General features: G+C 36.2%; 1 protein-coding gene across 12 annotated transcripts in view; it reads left to right on the top strand.

The window, feature by feature from the left end:
- The window catches only part of ITPR1 (inositol 1,4,5-trisphosphate receptor type 1), a 387,688-nt gene that overhangs the window by 158,469 nt on the left and 211,188 nt on the right, over window positions 1–18,031 (top strand). For 9 of the 12 annotated variants that reach the window (XM_074284051.1, XM_074284049.1, XM_074284048.1 and 6 more), the window contains 7 exons: window positions 530–616; window positions 1,493–1,651; window positions 7,639–7,737; window positions 9,450–9,533; window positions 9,628–9,774; window positions 11,703–11,798; window positions 13,194–13,238. In XM_074284051.1, coding sequence (XP_074140152.1) covers window positions 530–616; window positions 1,493–1,651; window positions 7,639–7,737; window positions 9,450–9,533; window positions 9,628–9,774; window positions 11,703–11,798; window positions 13,194–13,238 — 717 coding nt within the window. The remainder of the gene's footprint in view (window positions 1–529; window positions 617–1,492; window positions 1,652–7,638; window positions 7,738–9,449; window positions 9,534–9,627; window positions 9,775–11,702; window positions 11,799–13,193; window positions 13,239–18,031) is intronic. The other 3 variants (XM_074284052.1, XM_074284050.1, XM_074284045.1) reach the window with 1 other exon arrangement.

Here is an 18,031-nt window from a genome sequence, read left to right as displayed (position 1 = left end):
CTTAATCTCTTGGAGTCCATCCTGGTGCCCAGGCCTAGCACATTGTGGGCATCAAATTAAATAAGTAAATGAATAAATATTGTGCAAATAAAATAGTGAGAAATGACTACTCAGGAAAACAACCTTTGAAACAAGCCCAGATGCCTCTGGAGGTCTTTCTTAACCTGCTCAACATTCAGGGACCCTCCATGTTTACTAGGACTGTCTCTTGTTTCCTAATGCTTCCTTATACAAATCCCTCTAAGGGATGCATGAAAAGCTGGTCTTGCATCAACATTCAGACAAACCTCTATCCTTTTTTGCAAAGGAGAGAAGGAGGAAGGCAGGATGAGAGGGTGGAAAGATGGAAGAGAGCAGGAGGTAGCCAAAGAATGGCAAAGTTCATAGCATTTTCTGCTAGGTCCTCAGTTCCTGACTATCTTTACACACCCACAAAGTTTGTGTAATTACCAGAAGTTATGAGAGAGACCTCAAATCAGGAAGCAAAAGAAAGCTGCCTCTTCACATGCAATCCCTTTTTTCTTTCTAGCATGCAGCAGATCTGGAAAAAAAGCAGAATGAGACAGAAAACAGGAAGCTCTTGGGAACTGTTATCCAGTACGGCAATGTCATCCAGGTAGGCAGGATGGCCAACTCCATGTTTCTGTAATTCCAAAATGTGTTTGAACAAAGAATAATTCCTTGTTGCCAAAATAGCCCTGCTCGATTTAAAGAGAGGTATCTCTAGATCTGAGATTTTCATTTGAATGTCACTTCTTGCCAAGTGAACCCCTTTTCTTGGGGGAAAGATAGACATTTGATAAGGAATAATAATGGTGAATTGGTATCATTATGGTGGATTTCTTTTTCCTTCTATATCTCACCCCCTCTTATACTTGAAACCCACATAGGACTGTGGGCCTTATATCAATTGTCACCTTATATAAGCATTATTGGAAAGAGACCACATTTCTGAGCTCAGCTTTTGGCCTCTGATCTAGTTATGTGTGTCTCTCTTGTCTCTGGCATGGACTAGAGTGAATGGAAATGACTAACTATCCATTTTCTCTGCCCTCTTCCACGAGGTCAGTTGGCTTCCAAAACAGCCTTTGAGTCTATTTTGATATCCTTAAGGGGCTAACAATTAGTCTGGTTGCTCTTATTAGAAACCCTTAACACAGCAGATTCTGCTGAGAGGAGGGCAGTAGAATTTTCACCTTGGTCCACCTCTCGGTAAGAAGAATCTCACTTCTCCTCCAAATACCTCCTTTTCTATGTCTCCTCATGGTCTATGGAGTCAAAAGTTCTCAGTATTTTTTTATGTGGAAGGAACACTCTTTGGAACCCTTCAATGAAACTTATTTTCTCTTAAATATTAGTCAAACTACATTCACTTTTTGGACTAAGTATAGTACTCCTCAAAAAGGTGTTTTCTATGCAATTGCATAGGACTGAGCTATCCTAAGGAAAGAATGATCCTCATGGATTTCCATCTTCTCTTTGTGGGTTTTAGCTCCTACACCTGAAAAGTAACAAATACCTAACAGTAAATAAGAGGCTTCCTGCTCTCCTGGAGAAGAATGCGATGAGGGTGACACTGGATGAGGCTGGGAATGAAGGCTCTTGGTTTTACATTCAGCCATTCTACAAGCTGCGCTCCATCGGGGACAGTGTAAGTACAAATCCCCCGTGGGATATACTTTGTTCTTCTTGCCACTCCTTTGTAGCTCCAGCTTTCACAGAAGTGGAGATGTTGAAATAATCTTCACTCCTGATCCTCAGTAGACTGTAAACTGCATGAGGACATTGTTCCAGATGTGTTTCTGTATCTCAACACCTGAGTATTTAACAAATATTTGTTGATTTATTGAAATGAAGTTGCAGCTAATTGTTATCCTGCACCAGGTTGGGCACGCCTGCTAAGGAAACTTCCCCTGTCTATGCAAAGCAACAACTCATTTATTGTCACTGCACTGTCTGGGATAGAAGGGATTGCTCTTTGTCCTGGGAGTATAGCTGCAAGGATCAGACAGAAACCTGAACCCAGGGCTTTCTGACTCAGTGGCAGGCTTTGGGTTCTCTTGGCCAGACTGCGATGTTGTGGACCCACATCTCAAAAATCCAGTGCTTCAATGGGGTGCAAAAATGACCGTAAAAGTCTCCTGTGGGTTCTGTTGCAAACAAGCTGATGTTCTCTAAATGTTAATGACTAGATGTTTGCCAGGTCACTTAGTGGGAATAAAATCACCATAGAATCCTGCCTTCATTTTTAAAAAGGAACCTTTGAAGATAGAAACAAAGGGATTTCTTGGAATGTGGAATTTCATGGGTCATGGGTCTAAGCCTGGAAAGACACTGAATCTGGCTCCTTCATTTTACAGACAACTGAAGCCCTGAGATGGTAAATGACTTATACTGAGTCAGACATTAGTTATCTGACATAGGATTGAATGTAGGTCTTCCTGATTCCAAGTCCACTTTCCACTATGATTCCAATTTAATTGTCTCTTGGTAAAATTTTTCCTTTGATTAGCCCTCTGTCTCTTTTTTGTGCTACCTGCCTCTGACCCTTTCCCCCGGACTTATCAGAATCCTTTTGGTTGCTGTCTTGGTCAGACCCTGGTGATTCATGTGCCTGCCTAAAAATCTGGACAAGAAACGTGACTTTTAGAAAGATAAGATTTAATCCTTGTTCTTCTAAGAGAGGAGCAAAGACAGCCTTTCCTAGGAAGACCTCCTGTTTCTAGGTCCTTGAAATTCCATTGGGGACTTTTAGTAGAATTATCAGGGGAGAAGAGATGCATGAGCCTTTCTTTGAAAAATATGAGTGTCACTGAAAGTAGTGATTAGCTAGAAAGCTTTGCCTTGATTATCAGCAGTAAATTTGGATTAACCTATCTTTGCTGGCAGTGAAAGCAATGAAAAGATTAGATAGGGGAACAGAGAAGGGGCGTGAAGCTTTAAAAAAAATTTTTTTCATATATTTAATATTTTATTTTTCCCAGTTACATTTAAAAACAATTTTTAACATTTATTTTTAAAACTTTGAGGTCCAGATTCATTCCTTTGCTCCTTCCTCATTCCCCTTCATTGAGAAGGCAAGCAATTCAATATGAGCTAGGGATTATACAAATGTCCTCATTCAAAACCTTTCTCTAATAATGTTGTAAAAGAAAACAGACCCTCCCCCCAAAAAAACCCTCAAGAAAAATAAAGTTTAAAAAAAAGTGTGCTTTAATCTGCCTTCAGCCACTATCAGTTCTTTCTCTGCAAATGGATAGCATTATTTTTATCATAAGTAAGTCCTTCAGAGTTGTCCTGGGTCATTGTAATGCTGAGAATAATTAAGTTATTCACAGCTGATCATCCTACATTTCAGTTTGCAGCAGCTCATGGAAATCTTTCCAGGTTTTCTGAGAGCATCATGCTCATCATTTCTTAAAGCACAAAGTATTTCATCACAATCATATAACAATAGCTTGTTCATCCACTCCCCAATTAATGGACTTCCCCTCAATTTCCAATTCTTTGCCCCCATAAGAGAGTTGCTACAAATATTTTTGTACATATAGATCCTTTTCCTTTTTTATTTTTTATATTTTGGGAGATAGATCCAGTAGTGATATTGTTTTGTCAAAGGAACATATGGTTTTATATTCCTTTAGACACAATTCTGAACTACTCTATAGAATGCTTTAATCAGTTCACTCTTTCATCAACAGTGAACTAAAATCTCATTTTCTTCATATCCTTTCTAATATTTGTTATTTTTCTTTTCTGTCCTGTTAGCCAACCTGAGAGGTATGAGATAATATCTCAAAACTGGTTCACCTTGCATTTTTCAAATCAATAGTGAGTTAGAGCATTTTTTCTTTGGGTTCTAGATAACTTTGATTATTTCATTTGAAAACTGTTCATATCTTTTGAACATTTTTCAATTGGAAATGACTTTTATTTTTGTAAATTGACTCAGTTTCCTGTATATTTGAGAAATGAGGCCTTTATCAGAGAAACATTTCAATTTTTTTTTACAATTACTATTGCTAACTATATTCCTTCCTTTATTCTACTCTCTCTCTCCTTTCACCATTTCCTCCTCAAAAGCTTTTTGCTTCTGACTACCCTCTCTCCTAATCTACTATCCCTACAAGTCCCCACCCCATTTTGCCCCCTTTCCTTCCTACTTTCTTGTAGAATCAGATAGATTTCCATATCCAATTGAGTTATTCCTTCCTTAAGTCAATTCTAATGAGAGTAATACAGTGACTCCCCCTCACCCTTTCCCTTCCATTATTAAAGTTTTTTCTCAACTCTATTATATAAGATAATCTACCTTATTCTACTCTTCCTTTCCCTTTCTCCCTGTACATCCCTCTCTTATCCCTCAATATCATCTTTTTTTAAATAGCATCCCTTCATATTCAACTCAAACCTTCCCTAGGTCTCTGTATATTCCTTCTGACTGCCCTAATAATGAGAAAGTTTTTATGAGTTACAAATATTATTTTCCTATGAAGGAATATAAACAGTTTAACCTTAAGTCCCTTATGATTTCCCTTTTCCATTTACTTTTTTATGCATCTCTTGAGACTTGTATTCAAAAGTTAAATTGCTGTTCAACTCTGATCTGTTCATCAAGAATGCTTGAAAATCATCTGTTTCAGTGAGTGTACATTTTTCCTCCTGAAGGATTATATTCTGTTTGGCTGGATAGATTATTCTTAGTTATAATTCTTTTTGCCCTGATGAAAATCATATCCAAGACTTCCAGTCTTTCAATGTGAAAGCTGCTAAATCTTGTGTTATCTTGACTTTGGCTCCATGTTGCTTGAATATTTCTTTCTAGCTGCTTGCAGTTTCCTTGACCTGGGAGCTCTGGAATTTGGTTATAATACTCCTGGGAGTTTTCATCTTCAGATCTCTTTTGGGAAGTGATTAGTGATTTCTTTAAATTTCTATTTTACCCACTAGTTCTTGAGTATTAGGGCAGTTTTCCTTGATAATTTCTTGAAATATGATGTCTAGACTGATTTTTTTTGATCATGCTTTCAGATAGTCCAATAATTTTTAATGATCCCTCCTGGATCTGTTTTCCAGGTGATTTTTTTCCCAATGAGATATTTCACATTGTCTTCTATTTTTTCATTCTTTTTGGTTTTATTTTATTGTTTTTTAATTTCTCCTTAAGTGATAAATTTCCATTGGCTAAATTCTAATTTTAAGAAAATTATTTTCTTCAGTAAAGTTTTATGCCTCATTTTCCATTTGTGCTATTCTACTTTTTAAGGAGTTTTTCTGCAGTGATTTTTGTGCCTCTTTTTTCATTTGGTCAATTCTGCTTTTTAAGGCATTCTTTTCTACATTGAATTTTTGTATTTTCTTTACCATTTGACCCAGGTTGTATTTTATGGTGTTACTTTCTTTAGTATGTTTGTGCCTCCTTTACCAAGCTGTTGATTTGTTTTTCATAATTTTCTTTCATCACTCTCATTTTTGTTCACAATTTTTCTTCTTTCTCTCTTACTTGATATTCCAAATCTGTTTGAGCTCTTCTGTGGCCTGAGACCAATTTCTATTTTTCTTGGAGGCTTTGGAGATAGGAGCTTTGACTTTGTTATTTCCTTCTAAATGTATGTTTTGAGCTTTCTTGTCAAGGTAGAAACGTTCTATAGCCAGAATTTTTTGTGGTACCTTTGATAATTTTCTCAATTTATTATTTGACTTGAAATTCTTTGTTAAAGAAAGCTCAGCTCCCTGGATGGAGGGTACACTGGGCAGCTGTTTTCTACTAGGAACATGTAAGTTTTCAGTTCTTTCTAGATGGTATGTTCCAAGGAGAAGTGTTTACTATTCCACTAACCTATGATCTGATCTATGAGTGACCCCAAGCATTCCTTTTTTTGCCTGGGACTTTGAAGAGACTTTCTGCTCCATTCTGACTGCAAGCTCTGGTATGCAGTCCTCACCAGGGGATTGCTATCTAGGACTGCGACCCAGATCTGAGTATGGGTTCTGCTTCAGTGTTAGCAAATAGACCCTTATAATCTCTTTCTGACCAGTGTTTCAACCCAGTGTGGACTGAGAACTCTGGAAGCTGCTGCTTCATCAACTGATTCAGTGACTCCCAAGACCTGCTCCTGGTTTTCCAGGGCCTGGCTGTGACAGATCTTCCCTGTTGACCTTCTAAGTTGTCTTTGGTGTCTGTGGTCTGAAAACCACCACTGCTGCCATTGATTCAGTTGCCCTAAGGATTATTCCTGTTTTGCTGGGACCCAGTTTTCCTGGCACAGGTAGGGCTGAACTGAGCTCCAGTTTCACGCTGGTTCAACTGATTTTTTCCTGTCAACCTTCTAAGTTGTCTTGGATTGGAAAATTATCTTACTCTGTCTTTTTTGTGGGCTCTACTTCTTTAGAATTTTTTAGAGTCATTATTTAAAGATATTTGAAGAGTTTGGGGGAGAGCTCAGGTGAGTCCCCATCATCTTGACTCCATCCACCGGGCATAAAGGTTTTTTAAAAAATATTTGAAGTACTGGCATTTGGAAAAGGAATTGGTCTTGTTATTGACTTCAAAGGGCTGAGGTAAGATCAATGACTGAAAGCTGAAGAGAGGAAAATATAAACTCAAAATAGGAAAACACTTCCTAGGTCTTTCAAAATGGAGTAACTGTCTGTTTTAAGGCATATAAAATGTTGGTCATATTCTTTGCTTCTCTTACTAAGTGATAAATAATTTTCTTGCCATGTCTCTATATAGGAACTATCTTAGAAGATCTTAGAGATGCTACATTTAGAATTAGGACACCTCAGTTTGAATTCTAGCTATTCTGCCTACTAGCTGAGTGAACTTGGGCAGTTTACCTCATTTCTCTGTGGCATATATACTATATTGCCAGAATCTAGAAATAAATGATCCTCTGGGCTTTAAGAACCTGTATTGGAATCCACTGTTTATTTAAGGTCTTAGTAACTCCGTGTCATCCATTAAACAATAGAACCCTCAGAATGGTCTCAGAATTTTGGAACTGGAACAGACCTTGATGGTCATCTTGTCCAACTGTACTTGAAGAAAGAATCCATCTCTGACATAACACAGTGGTCTGATTGAAAAGCACTAGTGAAGGGGAATTTGCTATGTTTGGCAGAGTTATGTTGAATTTAGATTTTCCTCTCTTCGCCTTCCAGTCATTACTCCTATTTCTGTCCTACTTCTGCCCTTTGGGACCAAGAACAAGTCTAGTTTCCTTTATATATGTGATCCTTCAAATACTTAAAGGTAACATGGTTTCTCTTCCCTCTCTCTCTACCAAATTCTCTCTTCACCAGCTTAAACAGCTCAAAATTCCTTTAACTGATCCTGATAGTCCATGAACACAGAAATAAATAGATAAGAGTTTAAACTGGGTCAAATATCTTTTGTTCCATTATATATTTCCCTTTCCTCCTGAATGGAAGTTTTCAGTATATTCATCTATGGGATATGTGCAATGTCCATCTGTCCAGTGACAATCTTGGGCCTTATACCATTCTCTGTGAACTCTACATTATGAAAAGCTTGTTTGTTTTTATACTCAGGCCCTTTACAGCCTGGAAGCCAAGAAACTATATAGGCTGTACTCTTCACCTCCATCTTTCTGAAGACATGTGCCTTCTTTCTAGGTTGTCATTGGGGACAAGGTGGTTCTGAATCCTGTCAATGCTGGACAGCCTCTTCATGCTAGCAGTCACCAGTTAGTGGACAATCCAGGCTGCAATGAGGTAAGAGCCATAAAAATAAACACTAAAGTGTGATCCTGCAACAGAGACATAGGCTAACTGTGGATCATAGAATGTTACCACTGGAAGGAACATCAGACAGAGATCAGGCCCAGCCCTCGTATTTGTAATAAATGGAAATTGAAGCCCATTAATTAAGCATATAGCAATAATTATAATACTGTAAAACAGACATAATATTAGCATAAGAATAGATAATTTTTCTAGCACATGATCCACTTTCCAGAGGGACTTGGATAGATTTAGAGGCTGCTGAAACTAAGTCTAACATTCTACAAATGAGAAAACTGAGGCACAGAGCATCTTACCCAGGTTCACAGAGCTAATAAGTGCCTAAAGTATTTGGATGTGCACTCAAATCTTCCTGACTCCAAATACAGCTCTCTAACGTCTATATCTTTTGATCTTCACAACAGCTCTCTACCAAGGAGCTGATATTCTTGTTCTCATTTGAAAAACAAGACAATTGAGCTTAAGTCTTAAATGGAAGAGAATTGGCCTCTCAATAGTCACATGTTAACTGAGTTACAAGTGTGTTAAATTTAGTCTATATTCTCTCAGAATATAAGTTCTAGTTCTTAGGCTTATCCTAGAAGCAGAAAGGTGATATGGTAGAAAAACCCTCAAGCATTTGTACTAGCTAAGTGACCCTGGGAAAATCAGTTTTCTTCTGTTTGCCTTAGGTTTCTTTAGATGTAAAATGGGGATAATAGCGCCTCTCAGAGTTGTTATTTGGATCAAAAGATCTAATATTTGTTTTTAAAAAAAAATTTTTTTAAACTTTTAGGTTAGTTCCTGGTACATAGTCAACACTATAAAAATGCTTATTCCTTTCTTTTATGACTGGTAAGCAAGAAAGAGGTTTAGTAGATTTGCTAGCACGAAATATTTATTTATTTACTTATTGTTCATAGCTTTATTTTTAAAAATTATATTTTATTTATTTCCTTATTAAATATTTCATTAAATTAATTTCATTCATTAAATATTTTGTGTTTTTTAAATGTCATTTCTTTTAAAAAATGTTTTTTTAGTTTCAAATCCTCTCCTTTCTTTCCCCTCCTCTACCCTTTAGAAGGCAAGCAATATGATATTGATTATACATCTAAAGTCATGCAAAATATAATTTCCTCCTAGCCATGTTGCAAAAAATTCCACAAAAAGGAAGAAAAATAAAGTGAAAAAATATTCTTCAGTCTGTATTCATAGTTCATCAGTTCTCTTTCTGAGGATGGATAACACTTTTCATCATGGGTCTTTTTGAATGTCTTGATCATTGTCTTGATCACAATAGGCAAGTCTTTCATAGTTGATACATCCTTGCTGTTACTATGTAAGATGTTCTCCTGGTTCTGGTTACTTCACTGTAATAAGAAATCTTTAGACCAAGTAACAGTTTCAAGAGTTTGCCCTGGGAGCCACAGCTGGATCACCTCCATCAGGGCTGTAAAAACATTGTAGTACTAGGTACTGCTTGGGATGTTGCTCTCCTTCCCACAGTTAGCAGTATATAACTACACCTTGACTCTGAAGATATTTGGGTCCTTCATGACTTTCCAGATATTCCCCCCGCAGTCTTGGTTTTATCTGCCGTTCAGTAAGGGGGACTTAATAAACTTATTAAAGGAGTTCTTGCATATCATGATTGACCTACCTGATTGAACACTTTGTCAGCCTAATCATTTGTTTTTCAGGTCAATTCTGTCAATTGCAACACCAGCTGGAAAATCGTCCTCTTCATGAAATGGAGTGATAACAAAGATGACATATTAAAAGGGGTAGGTTCAAACTGTCCAATGGAATTAGCCTATATTTTTATCATCTTGTATCAGCTTAGTCAGAGCTTTTTTTCCCATGTGTGTTCATCATTAGGGTGACGTAGTCAGATTGTTCCATGCAGAACAAGAGAAATTTCTGACCTGTGATGAGCATAGAAAGAAACAACACGTCTTCTTGAGGACCACTGGGAGACAATCAGCTACTTCTGCGACCAGTTCCAAAGCCTTATGGGAGGTTGAGGTAAGCCATAAGGAGTAGAGGAAGGATTGCTAAAAATAACACTCCTTTACTCTAAATCTTTGCATTTTTTTCCTTTAAAAAAGTTTTATTGATGTCATTTGTTTTATATATTAATAATTTTTGATCCATATGCAGTGATAAACATTTAAATAATTAAAGAAATCCCCCTGATAGCAGATGCAACATTCTGCCCTTATAGGCTCCTGAGGAACTAGAGGGAGACAAATTTAATCATCTGTTTTATAGGACCAATATGCTAGTGACATATTGAATCCTCCTCACAGATTGCAAGCTCCTTGAAGGCAGAGATTCTTTCACTTTTATGTTTATTTGTTTGGTTGTTTTTTGCAAAGCAGTTGGGATTAAGTGACCTGCTCAGAGTCACACAGCTAGGAAGTGTTAGATATGAGACAGGATTTGAACTCAGGTCAGGGCCAGTGCTCCATCTACTGTGCCAGTCTAGCTACCCCACTTACTTTTATGTTTGTAATTTCTATTACATGCTATAGTGGTTGCAACATGTTTGGTTGAATAGTAGATGGATTAAGACCTTGCAAACTATCTGAATTGAATGGCCTTATAGTATATTTTTCACTTCCAATATTGTGGCCATTGTGTACGATACTTTTTATGGTACTAATTCTGCATGCTCCCATATTGCTCTGAATGACTTATCTTTGTTGTTTCATTAATATGTCATATTTTGTCCATTTATTCACCCCTTGAATGAGCATCTGTGAGTGTTTTTTTCTGTCTATTTTTGTCACTGTCTCTCTATTCTTTCCTACTATTGCCATTACTATAGCTAAATAGTAATCATAAATAGTATTCACATAGTACTGTTTAGATCTGCAATGAATTTTACAGATTTCTCATTTGATATTCACAACAACTTTGTGAGGAAGGTGCTATCATTATCACCATTTTACAAATGAGAGAATTGAGGTGGGCAAAAATTTAATGCTTTTCCTATGATAGTGAATGTTAGTAGTGTCTGAAGTCAAATTTGAACTCAAATCTTTTGATTATATGTCAATATTTATTTCCAAATCTGTAGAGATGTTTCATATTTTCCAAGATATGAATTGAATCAAATCTGGGTGAGATTTTTCCATTTACCACATAAGAGAAAAAAAGGAAATTTGAGGTTAATATTTCAAATGAACTATTATAATCCATCAAAATACCTCTTCTCATTGCCCTATTTAACAAATCATATAGGTAATAACTAATAAAGCAATTCTAATAAAGCAATTTTATCATGGTAGAAATGCATTATTTCTGATTTTAAATTATTGATTTGTTTAGTTGTCATATACTAACCTAACTTTCAAGAACTTAAAACTCTTGTAGTCTTAAAAATGTTAGCTACCTAAATTTTCTTCCTTGATTGAAAATCTAGGACCAGTTTATTTTTCCTCAGTGCTCCCCCAAAATATCATTCTTCTGAAATGATATCATTGCCTTCTGGAAATTCAGAGACTTTTTCAGAATTTCTTTTGACTTTATATCTATGTATTTTGAAATTAAACAAGATGAAAATACACCATTTTTATTATGTAGTAAATTGTCTAGATTCTTCAACCAACAGTAAATCATTTGTGTGTTAACTGACATTTTGGTGCTTGAACGATTAGTTTGTAGCTCTCCCTACAGTTTCAGATGAATTCCAAAACCCTTTTTACTTCATGAAATACAAGTTAGTTTGTCTATGAATACTTAAGACTTTTATATTCATTTCATTACATTAACCAGTTAATTCAACTTGTATCCTGAAGAAACATTAACTTTTTTCCTGACTTGTTGAAAGATGATCGTTTATTTAACTAGTCTTCATGTCCATTTAAATGTGTCAAATTGATTGTAATTTTATAAATGCATTAAGTTTTCTTTAACATCTTTAACATTTTAACCATTCCCTATACCAGGTGGTACAACATGACCCATGCCGTGGTGGAGCAGGATACTGGAATAGTCTCTTTCGTTTCAAACATCTTGCTACTGGGCATTACTTAGCAGCAGAGGTAAGGTGCCACCCGTGTCCTTAGTTATCTTCCCTTGTTCTGTCACTCTCTTTTCATCATACAGCCAATATGGTTAACTCGTTATTGTTCCATGCTAACCATCTGATTTGTGAATTGCCTTCTTACTTTTTCTCCTTAACCACTTCCTATAAGTGCTTATTAATACTCCTGCTGGAAGACATAATAAGGAAGGTAGTAAAATCCTTTTTTGTTTGTTTGTTTGTTTATTAGCCTTCAAATGACATTTTAGGTTTATCATTGGATTTCATTTGTCTATTTGGTCAAATCCAACCATATTCCACACTCTGCTTTGGGAATAAATATGAGTTGACTTATAGATAGATACATGACATGAGTATGCCAGAAATGTGAAAGAGTAGAAAATTTATAAGTCTATATCAGATTATGAGAATCAGTATAATTTTGGTAAAGTCTCCTGCAAGAAGAAAATAATTGAAAGTACCTTCTAAATCTTTTTGGTTTCAAATAAAGAAACCTGGTCATTTGGTGCATTGAGAGGATAGAGATGGGGCTGAATTTTTTTTTTTAGTAAAGTAAAAGTCAAATTTTAGGAAAATGACTTCAGCTCAAATGACTGTTAATGAGTTTTAAAGGCAAGATTTAATAGTGAAGGACAAAAGGAATTTGCTTTTTAATTTATACATTAAATTAAGAAGACTTCCTGCAGTGTGGCAGATGTTGAGATTTATTCATAGTAGCTGCATGAAGCATGTCAGAAGATTTCTGTTGACTTGTGCATTGGTGTTATTGACAAGTGGGTGAATCAGCATTCTGCTTCGACAGACCTGAAGAAAGTAGAACTTAAAAGTTCCAAACTCTTTAGGAGGTCTGAAACTTGAGAGATTTATTCTATGATTCGTTTTCTCTTTAAACAAATATTTAAGAGTTGAGAATTTAAAAGCCTACTTTGAAATTTCAAATATGACTCTAAGGAATTTCTAACTGACTGTGTAGAATTTTGATTACAATGGTTTGCCAAGGGAAGTGTACCAGAATAAAGATAGCTCTTGCTGGAAGGGATTAGCTTAAATTCTAGTAAAAAGGCATTTCTTAGAATTATTTTCTGAAGATTTGGTTAGATTTCTATCAGACTTTTGTCTGAATCAGACTATCACTATGATAGTCCTTCAGTTATTTGCATTCCTTCTGTCCAGACCTCAGCGCCAACTTGGCAAGAAGTCACTTGTAATGTGTGTGTTGTGCTCGTGTATCTTGTGTGTGTTGTAGTTGTGGCATGCTGGTTTTGTAGAAGGGAAGAAAGAGGTTCCTTGCTTTTCTAATATTGTTTGCAGGCATTGAAGCATTGTAAAAGTAGGACCATGAGCCTGAGAAAGTGATGGATTTTTAAACTTCCTAATGATTCTTTTTCATCAGGTAGACCCTGACTATGAGGAAGAGTGCCTGGAGTTTCAATCCTCAGTAAGTATGGGCAAGAGCCACTTCTTGTCTTCATCTAGGAGGGCATGACCGTAAGCCCTGAAACTAACTCAGGTTTTCTGAATCTGTAGGATGTGATTTTTAGGAAATGGACAATCTGGATTTGAATGAAAGGGAAAATCTGGATCTGATATCTATCCCCTGTGTAGACTTAGTATTCTTCAGACGGTCATAGTGGACACTATTGCTCATGATTTTATTTCAGTCTGGTGAAAGTCATGAGTTCTTTGAGAAGAGACTGGCCATATATTCTGTAGCTTGAATCCTGTGTGCTCATTATATGGATAAGGAAATGGATACAGGGTGGTGATATGGCAAAATACCTACCACTGGTTTTGGTTTTGGAATTAGTGTCCTGTTAACCAAAGCACACTCGATACTCCAATTGATATCCTTCAGTTTTAAGAGTATGCCTTCTGTTGCCTGGGAATGGATAACTGTTCTTGCTCTTTGTTTCGGTTTAGTCATATTGTAGCAAATTGATGCTTTGTCTCTAGTATAGATGATATTTCCAAATGACTGTGGTGTTTGAGTACAGTTACTTCAAAAAGCTATTGAGTGTTGTTTGCTAAGAAGGATTAGAAAGTTTTAAATGATAAGGAGTGTTAAATCCTTTTTTGGGGAAAGGGTCTGGGGAAGTTGGATTTTGGTCCTTATAGCTTTGAGTAAGAGGGGAAAAAATGTAACTTGAACAAGTTGCATCCACGTTATATTTAGTCTAATAGCATGGGGAATGTTCATGTATATTTTTAGGGTTTCTTAGAAAATACTTCTTATTGCTGAAAGAAGCAGTGGCTTCCTTTATGGCTACTTTATTACTTCCTGAAATCATGGTATTTAAGGGATCTCAATGGTCATCTAGCCCAACTCTTAAATGAAAGGAAGTCCTACAATAATATTCCCACTTAGACCATACTTTACTGAATCTATGAACTCAATGATATAAGTGCTCCTTTATTAATAAAGATTATGCCTTCTCTTCTCATCTTGTGGGGATCTTTTTGCAGATATTGGGGAACTCTGAGAAAAATATACTTGGAGTAAAGATACAGCAAGGTGTTAATTCAGTGTAATTGATGAGATGATGGTTCTCTAGTTCACATATACTTAGTATAGTGATGGAATGATCACTAATTCACACATACTTAATGTGCTGTGATGATGTAATCATACTGATGTATTTAAGGGATAAGAGGACTGGAAATGAAACATTCCATCTTTGACCATCCTCCTGGTGACTCTCCTACCTACTTCACTCCTACATTAAAACCAAAGCTGGCCCGAGATCCTCCAGAGAGCTAGGCCAGACATTACACCTTTTCATGTATTACCTTAGCTCCCTACAGAGAGGATCTGCATACAAGTCAGCTACAATTGATTGTTTGGGGAGCAAGTATCCTATAATTTATAACCATGCAACATTGCTGATGGACCATTTTTGCTAGCAGGACTGATTTGAGGGACAAGCTCAGGATCACTAAAAGCATCACTCAGTTTTCCAAATGCAGTTCAGCTCATTCCAGTGTAGCCCATTTTATTGCCTTTTATTGTCCAACTGATATACCTTGATCAGGCAGATGGACTGACCTGTAATGACTCCCTGGCCTGAATCTATCTACATATCAGTATTTGGACAATAGGCATTTTTTTAATCCACTTTGTTTTCCATGAGTGGATGATGAAGCTGTTGTGAATAATCAGTGATTTAATTAAAGAGAATTAAATTTACTTCTTACATCTAGACCTGACCCCAATTACACTTCACTTTCTGACCACTTTCTAGCCAGAGGATTTGCTGTCTGGATTAGGAACTCTCTCTCCTTTTTTACCTCTTCACTTTCTGATTTCTGTAAGTGATTGTTCTCATTGGTTTGTATCCAGGTATCCAGGTCTGGCTATAGCTATTCTTCATTTCCTTCCATCTACTTCAGAGATGTCTTGACATTTGACCATAGATTGTGCCCTGGAGAGCTCAGTTCCCCATTTTCTCCTCTAACTCCCTCTGTGCAGTCTTGATTGTTTCAGGTTATCTACTGTATCAGAGTATCGCTCCAATCAAATTTCCCTAACTTTCTAGCCATCAGGGTCAGTATCTCTGTCTTTTTCCATTTCCTATTTTTTCAACATCGAAAATTTGTTTGAATAGGTCAGTTTAAAATTGTTACAATTTATCACAATATCTTTTTCTTTACAAAGATTCTGAACATTGGTCTAACTGTCTAATGGACTAACTATAAACAAATAACATATTCTCCTGTGATTTTCACATCATTGATCAGTTTTTCATTGCCTACAAATATTGAGTCAGTTTCTTTATTCCTTCTGGTGTTTGACAGACTCAGTGCTTATCATCTCTATTTTGAAAAAACATATATAGAGGCAGGAGGATTCTGAACAGTTCATAAGGATTTAGATGCTTGAGTTCTCAAATACAGGTCACTTTTTCCATTGTACTTTTCACCATCCGTTACTGTGATCATCTTTATATTGCAGTCATTGATCATCAAGCCATAGGTTTATTTGAAGTGAAAGTTATTGCCCAGTTCTTCTTAGAATGTTCTTGCATAAGCTTTAATTATTTGCATAGTTTTTTTTGCTCATATCATAAGCACTGGTAAGATGGCATGACAAAATATTCCATGGAATGATGTTTCCTGTTGATTTCATATTTACAGTATAATAAAATGCCAATTATATTCATTTGCTTCTCTAAAGCACTTTTAAGTCATTCTTCTATATAAGGCAGAATTTGGAACCAATGCTTGCTAGATTAGCTAAATTCTCCCCTTTAACCTCTCAAGCATTGGTCCCAATTCTGCCTTATGTGACTACACGTATTATTTATATTATTATTTTGCATATGACAACACTTCAGATACATATGACAAAAATTGTTATATATTCCCTAAGTTAATTTTTTTTCAATTCTGTATTAAACAGCTTTAATTATTTCAGCCACTATTTTATAATCATCCCGGTTACCTACCTTGGCATGTTCTTTAGCTTTCCATTGCCTTTCTTTTGGTTCCTATAGCTAAAAACATTATTCTTGATGTGGTATGAATAGGAAAACATATAGTAGGACTTTTAACTCTCTTATTCTGACCATTATAGTTCCATTAAAAAAAAAAGATGATTTCCATTACATTTTTTAAAAATAGCTATAAATTATTGTTTATTCTTTAAGCTTGTAGCTAACTAAAATCCTTAAATCTTTTTATTTTACTGAGGATTTCAATCCTATGAACTATAGATTCTTTTTTTTTTTTTTTTAGGCTGGGGTTAAGTGACTTGCCCAGGGTCACACAGCTAGGAAGTGTTAAGTGTCTGAGACCAGATTTGAACTCGGGTCCTCCTGAATTCAGGGCTGGTGCTCTGTCCACTGCACCACCTAGCTGCCCCCACTATAGATTCTTAACATAGGTTAAAGGGGGGGAACAACTTGTTGATTCACCAATCCATGAATCCTTATGTGCACTAAGCATTACTAATGTTAGGTCCAACAAAAGATACAGCATGACTCAGTCCAATAAATAAGAAAACCTACTTTATGCAGTTTAAGTCTCATAAATATATATACACATACACACACACGCTCTCTTCTAAATATGTATGATGATGTGGGAATAGTCCCATGCTAATTCCTAATGATCACCTTTTCTCCATCTAAGTGATTGGAGCTATATTTAATGATTTATTTTTAGAAATTTTCTGGGATCAATATCAGGTTTACTAGTCTCTAGTTTCTAAAATATACTTAATTCCTCTTTTAGAAAATCCTGAAATTTGCCCATTCGTTATGATTTTATAAAGTATTACTAACTAGTTTCATGATTTTACTTATAAGTTATTTTAGTTGAAGTTTGAATTATAGGGGTAGCTGATCTGAGGCAAAAAAATCCTGCCATTGGTAACTGAGAATTATCTTCTCCTTTTCAGAGCTAGGATGAGAGCATAGTGTCTGTGACATTGGCTATGGATATACTTATATAGAACTCACAGTTTCATTATTTTGGACATTACTCAAAACTGTAGCTGTAGTATGAGAAGGGTAACATGAGGGCTTTGAGAAAGATGTAGCTCACTGCCACTATAATGAGGCGCCAGTCCCTGTTCCTCCCTCAGGAAGTTGCCTGTATTGCTAATATACTCACAACTCACTTTTCTGCTAACTTGGGTCCCATTAACAGAAGAATAGAAAAGTTGGGAAATAACAGATGTAAAAATATTTAACACTTTTGGTCTTAACTTTTCCCCCTATTAATTTCTTATTGAATGCATTGTCTTTCCCTTAGTGGTTGATGTTATTTATTTAAGGGTACCTTTTGACCATTCATTTAAAAAGGAGAAATGGGAAAGCTTTTAGTGTTTAGGATTGATCCTATTGATTTCTGCTATTTGCCCACTAGATGGCAAAAGTAGCCTGCACAACAACATGGCTGTGATCTAGTTTGCCTTACTTTGGACCAAGATGTCAGGAAAGTATGAGTAGCTAAGATCTGGACAGAGCTGCCTTCTTGCAACCTCAGGTTCTCTTTGACCTTCTCATATGTTTCTCTGAAGTTTTAGTCACCAGGCCACGGCTTGGCCATATTCCTCTGTTTAGTGGCCATTGCAGAGTTTGGGTCTGAAAGGATGTGTGGAATGCTTTGCAGGTTATGTGAGCTATAACAGACTCCATCCAGTCAGGATCAGTCCTGCCTGCTTGACATTTTCATATTCTGTTGTGGGTCCTGGACTATGTACGGCTTCTATAACATAGGCCAACTGGGGTT

Source organism: Sminthopsis crassicaudata, chromosome 1 (genome assembly GCF_048593235.1).
Source record: "Sminthopsis crassicaudata isolate SCR6 chromosome 1, ASM4859323v1, whole genome shotgun sequence".
Lineage (NCBI taxonomy): Eukaryota > Metazoa > Chordata > Mammalia > Dasyuromorphia > Dasyuridae > Sminthopsis > Sminthopsis crassicaudata.
Note: the sequence above shows the minus strand (reverse complement) of the source record. Positions and strands in the feature narration are given on the sequence as shown.